This window comes from the organism of the source record quoted next, unplaced genomic scaffold (genome assembly GCF_019419815.1).
Source record: "Pyrus x bretschneideri cultivar Hongxiangsu unplaced genomic scaffold, Pyrus_bretschneideri_v1 Contig1, whole genome shotgun sequence".
Taxonomy (NCBI): Eukaryota; Viridiplantae; Streptophyta; class Magnoliopsida; order Rosales; family Rosaceae; genus Pyrus; species Pyrus x bretschneideri.
Genome location: NW_025999390.1, coordinates 10,702,772 through 10,708,475, shown reverse-complemented (window position 1 = coordinate 10,708,475; position 5,704 = coordinate 10,702,772). Strand labels below are relative to the sequence as shown.

General features: G+C 34.9%; 1 protein-coding gene across 1 annotated transcript; it reads right to left on the bottom strand.

Moving 5' to 3' along the window:
* Nucleotides 1-306: 306 nt before the first annotated feature.
* On the bottom strand, nt 307-2,561 carry LOC103958358 (probable polygalacturonase At1g80170). The gene is made up of 8 exons (XM_048577231.1): nt 2,397-2,561; nt 1,763-1,933; nt 1,531-1,557; nt 1,223-1,430; nt 1,039-1,120; nt 840-948; nt 619-735; nt 307-537 (listed from the first exon to the last, which is right to left on the bottom strand). The coding sequence occupies exons 1-8, from the start codon at nt 2,559-2,561 to the stop codon at nt 307-309; spliced, it is 1,110 nt and encodes a 369-aa protein (XP_048433188.1).
* Between the last annotated feature and the right edge of the window lie 3,143 nt (nt 2,562-5,704).

Sequence of the window (5,704 nt, the reverse complement as noted above, 5' to 3'; positions counted from 1 at the left end):
AGATTAGCGACTTCACTCAAGGAAATGACGATTCGACGGTTAGGCTCATGAGAACACCAGAACCGCCTATTATAGTCTGACTCGATGAGTTTTGCATTAACGTATCCGATTTTGTATTCTAATGTTTTGGTGTTGTATATTAGGATTGTGTAAACTGCAAAGTATTACAACATTTTGTCCGTCAAAAACTCCAATTTCTTTATAAATGCTGTAGTTTTGCAAAAATGAACTGTTGATAAAGTTTAGATGAGATAATTGGTTAAGTGATCGAATTCTGATACGAGCTGTATCAGGTAAACAACAAGATCAAATTTGGAGACAGGGTTCTGGTTGAATCACTCCGAAGGCAATGCCATGGGCATTGGTGCAGTTCGAAGTCAAGTTCTGTCCTTGTATAGCCGGTCTAAGGTATATAGATTTCAAAAATACTCCGGTGCAAGCGACAGAGCGACTGCAGTTGAGATTGATAGCCACTTGGGAACTTGATGTACCATACAGGTTGTTGAAGGAGACATCACTTATATGAACGCCAGTATCCTACAACCGAAAGAAGTATAAATCGAAATGATGCGAAAAATTCAAGTTTGCATTCATGGAGGGGAGTGTGATTGCTTTTACCAGTTCCTTGCAGGCGCCCCTTTTGCTGCAGTAGTTTTGATCGATAATTATGGGGTTCTTAACGGAACGGAAAAACATGTGCTCGAACGTGACCCGTCGGACGTAACCTTTGCCGGCCTTGATAGGACCAATGTAGGAACAAAATGTTACTCAAAACACTGAAGATTGAATGAGAATGTCTCTCGAATTTGTTTTCGAAATTTCAGGTTTTCATTTGGTACCTGCCATGTCTTGATTCGAGCTCCGTTGGTGGTTCCTTGGAGGTAGACCTGAGTTACATGAATGTTCTCCACCTGAACAAAATTCCCACTCCTCCCTAAGCTGCCAATGCTGCTTTCAAAAACAACAGGAGGGTGTGAAGAGAAAACAAATACGCGAAAATCATTACTCTTGAAATAACGAGTTTGGAGTAAAGCTGACCTGATTCCGTGGCCGGGGCCGCATTTAACGTATGAGACAACTATATTCGATGTATGGTCTCCAATGGAAACACAATCATCGCCTGTTAATGACATCATTAATTTCGTATCAATGTCAACTAACATGTAATTTTTCCGTCAAGAAAGTAAAAAAGAAAAATTGAAAAATTTGAGAAAACTTTTACCCGTTGCTATAATTGCATTAGTGACAAACACGTAGTGAGAGGCAGAAATGTGAATTCCGTCAGTGTTGGGGCTTCTTTCCGGAGCTTCGATCAGCACATTCTCTATGTGAATTCCTTCACACCCTTCTATTAAGACATGGACTTGAGAGCTATTTACGAAATGAACCTCACTAATGCTGCTGTTGTTACACGACACAAACTTCACTGCCTGTACTTAAACCGTATGTAATCTCCATATATAATGACAATTATTGCCTTCATGAATAAATATATTTGTGTAGGGAGAGAGGTTTAGTGATGGTACTTACAGTTGGGGCCAATACAGTGCATCCCTTCTGAAAAGAAAATTTATATCAGACAACATATCGATAATTTCGTTCTTCTAAAAAATTATTGGGTACGGCCGTCCATATTACGTCACACGTTCGCCCGATACACTGAGGGAATCTCTCTATTCAGGTCCGCCGATGGCGGGGATTCGTTTGTCTGTGTCTTCGTGAATGGGTGACGTGACACGGGCTGCCTCATTTGAAAATGTACCAGGCCAGGGTGGTCTCTGCAGGACTGATCCCACCAGCCTTTGCCTCTTCCATTGATTCTGCCAGGGCCAACCACCTTGAGCCCGCTGACTCGTTTGAAAGCTAGCCATTGACTTTGGTCAAGCTCCTTCCATGCTTCGGGTGAGTTTGGTGCCAAAAGTCTCCCTAATATCTACAGAAAAATAACCAATAAATTATATATTTCTTAATTATTTGTATAAAAAAAATCAAATAAGATTCATGGAAAAATACGAACATTCTCTCAAAATTACAGAAATGATTTTCGTATTGTTTTAGAAGACAAAAATGAAAGGAGAGTGGAGAATGAAAAATTGGGAGTGCAAAAATTATTTTCCGACAAGCTATTGAAAACTGTATCCGAAAAATCTTACCAAAAAATTTATGATTTTTGGCTTGCATGGACCGCCGAAGACGACCGGATTAACCAGAAATTTCCGTCGTGGAACGATCAAGGTAGAAATTTCAGATTCTGAGTTGCATGTTGCATTCCAAGCCAGCAAGAATGCTTGTAATAATACAAACTAATGACATTAATCAGTGGATTAAATCTTATGTTACGAAATATAAACAGCTTAATTAATTAGATGCATCCCAAAAAAACATAGTGTACTTACTTCGGAATTATCAATGTTGCCTCCGGCACTGATAGCTCCGAAGTCTCTGACATCAAAAGTCGTTAGATTTGCAGGTTCGGTTGAACAAGCAATGGCGGCGGAAACTAACGACCCCAGAAGAAGAAGAAGAAGAAGAAGAAGCAGATAAAAATAGCCCCCCTGCATTGGTTCAGAAATTTTGGAAGGACAAAAGCTTTTTAAAACCGATATAGAAATATGGGGGACAATTAATATAAAAATATAATACGTGTTTGAGAAAGAAAATATATAATATATAACTGTTATTGTTTTAGTTTAATGTATATGTGAAAACTATTGTTTTATGAGGCGAAATGATGAGCGGTTTTATTGATAATTAAGCACGGATGAGATTTAGAGGTTCGTCGAATTAGAAGAAATAATCGTGAAATAGAAGGCCAATTTAGTATTGATTTGGTTTTATTTATGTAAACCTATTTATAATTCTTGATTTGTTTTACCTATAACTTTAAAAAATAAGTCATGATTAAGGTTTTTTATTAACAATTGGATTTGACCAATGTAAAAACAAATCTAGGACATGAAAACTAATTTAGAGCCGAGATCGTCAGTTTAATAAAAGTTCACATTTTCTAGAAAATAAAAAAAATAAAACATAAAACAAGAAGACTTGAGATCTGAAATGCCAAGAAATAATTAAATTAAAACATTTTACATTAAGTAACTTTTCATAAATAAATGTTTAATTTAGAAGTTAAGAAAAAGATTTAGCTAGCTTTTCTCACCATGGCATTCCTGGAATTAAGCTACCACCAAAAGGATGCAGCAAACTTTATGGTATCTGCAAATTCAAAACATAATGAAACAAAAAACAATACCCAAATTCTAATAATTAGAGATTTTGACAAATGATATTACATTTACAATAAATTTATCTAAAGTATGGGAAAGAGGATTCGAACTTGGATGCAGAAGGAACATAAAAACGTTAAGTAACTTATTAGTACCAGAGTAATTCCATACCTCTTGATTTTCCCAATAGCTATAGTGCTTGACATTTGGAAATTGGAATTGTATGAGAAACTAGTTAGGGATTTTATTTTTTTTCAAACCTTGCATTCTTTGTCATGAATCCTTACATTTGGAAGAAAAAAATGGGTATCCATTTTAAGGAGATTATTAACCTAATAAGGTTAATTAGCAAAAGTTAGCTTCTAATTTTCTGCTTTTGGGAGATGTTTATTAACTAAGTAGTTTTATACAAGAAACTTATGTTTCTATATTCAAAATCCAAAACTGCTAGAATATATAACATCCCATATAATACTGTCTTAGTTACCACACAAGCATTTATGTTATGGTCGTGAAAGACGTTTATCCAAGCCAAACTACACATCTGAAACGCACAATATGTGATTTAAATGTTCTTTTTTTATCTACTTTTCTTTTCGTTTTTATTTTTATTTTACGTGTCTGCTAAACCAATCAACAGTAATTCTCGTTGAATGGTTGCCGATCTTTTCTCTTATCAAAAATGAAAGAAGATTCTTTAGTTCCAATTACCAACCTTCGAATGCAACCAGTTGAAACTGCATGTCGAGATTAAATGGTTAGCTAGAAACTTTGTTCGATTGTTTAGAGAAAAAAGTAGTTTTGGTTATTTTCTTCTTCTCTATAAAGTGGCTTCCATTCCATACCATTTAATTACAAACGTCAACCAAATAATCGATATATTGGGAGTGAAATCATGAAGAGTATCTTGTTGCCCAAGTCTAGCCAAAGTGCAACCCTTTCAATCCACACAATCCCTCATGAGTACAATCTATTTGCGAAATACTAAGGAGATTCTATTAAAAGTGAGACTCTGCATGAACTCTTTGCTACCTTATATTTTTTACACAATATTTTATAATATTAGTATGAAAATTGACGTTAAATTGTGAGGTGGTAAAAAATCCACGAAAAGTCATACTTTTAAAAAGATCCTCTTAGCATTTCTCATCTATAAGCATGCATGGACATCTTCTTCAATAATTACAAGATCTTTGCTTCTTCAAGAAGATTACCATCTTCTTAGTTCTTTCGAGCGTTCCTCTTTTCGATTAACAAGTATGATACAACTGTGAATTTGCCCATCAAATTCAACCAAAAGAAAGGAAAATGCATGATCTTGAGCTAAGCCAACAACAAGAGCGGTTATAAATTATTTTACTTGACCACAAAATGGGTAATACTTAAGACCATATTCAAAATCAATGTGATCAATATATAAGATTGGTTTTTTACCATATTACGGTGAGTTGAAATCCAATTTATTGGATTTAAGAACTTCTATTTTATTTTATGCAATAATTGTCGTTCATGAGATTTTCAAGTCATTATAGATAAAAGTATATACTTTCATATTTACCCAATTTGTACAGAATTAACAATGAAAAATCTTATATTACTTGTCGTGGCAGGTCCTAATTGGCTGCATAAGATATTAATGCTTTTTATTATGTAATTATCTTACACATGGTAAGCATTCGTCGATGCGACGACGCTATTAGGATTGCATATTAGGGTGCAGGAGAAAATCTCTCCTCTTGGACCCTTATGTTCTTGGTTTCTCTTTCTAGACCATGTCAATATATTTCCCCTTTGGAATAGTTTAGGGCTTTCTTATTTCTTTTAATACAATGGTATTATATTTTAAGCAGATTAATTTAGATTAAACTAACCCAACCAGCTAGTCATAATAACTATGTACCAAACTCGTTAGCAATATGAGTTAAAATTGAGATTTCTCACGAAGAAGAATACTAGTTAATCGTATTGTCAAATGACCATACATTTTTTTGTATCAAGATAGAAAAGAAGAAAATTAGATTATGACTAACATTTAAGTTTAATTATTCAGGTTGGCTCAATAATATTCTCAATCAGTGTGACCCATCCAAATCCAAAAAATAAAATAACAAAATAAAAAATAAAAAAACAGTAACAAAAACATAACAAAAACAAGTTTAGCACATCCTGAGTGGAATCGGATCCCCTCCGGATCCATATATACTAAGCCTGCTGAGCAGGCGATCCGGGTCGTTGAAATTTCATCCAACGGTTACAATTATTATAACTTTTAGAGAGCCCTCTGTTTATAGTCGTCGGATTGAATTTCAACAGCCCGGATCGCCTGCTCAGCAGGCTCAATTTTATTGGATCTGGAGGGGATCCGGTTCCTTGAGTGAGTTGCCAAAACTGTTTTCTATCTGAAAAATCATTGTTTGGCCAACAAGTTACAAAAGGGTTTAAGCAAAGAACCAACCAAAAGGATTCCACTATCACTA

What these genes read in the sequence shown, in the direction of transcription:
- LOC103958358 (XM_048577231.1), bottom strand. Translation starts at nt 2,561, where the DNA reads ATGCAGGGGGGCTATTTTTATCTGCTTCTTCTTCTTCTTCTTCTTCTT. An exon ending in GCAACATTGATAATTCCGAA is followed by an intron (nt 1,934 to 2,396) that starts GTAAGTACACTA and finishes ATTTTTCTGTAG; the next exon opens with ATATTAGGGAGACTTTTGGC. An exon ending in GCAGAGACCACCCTGGCCTG is followed by an intron (nt 1,558 to 1,762) that starts GTACATTTTCAA and finishes TTTTCTTTTCAG; the next exon opens with AAGGGATGCACTGTATTGGC.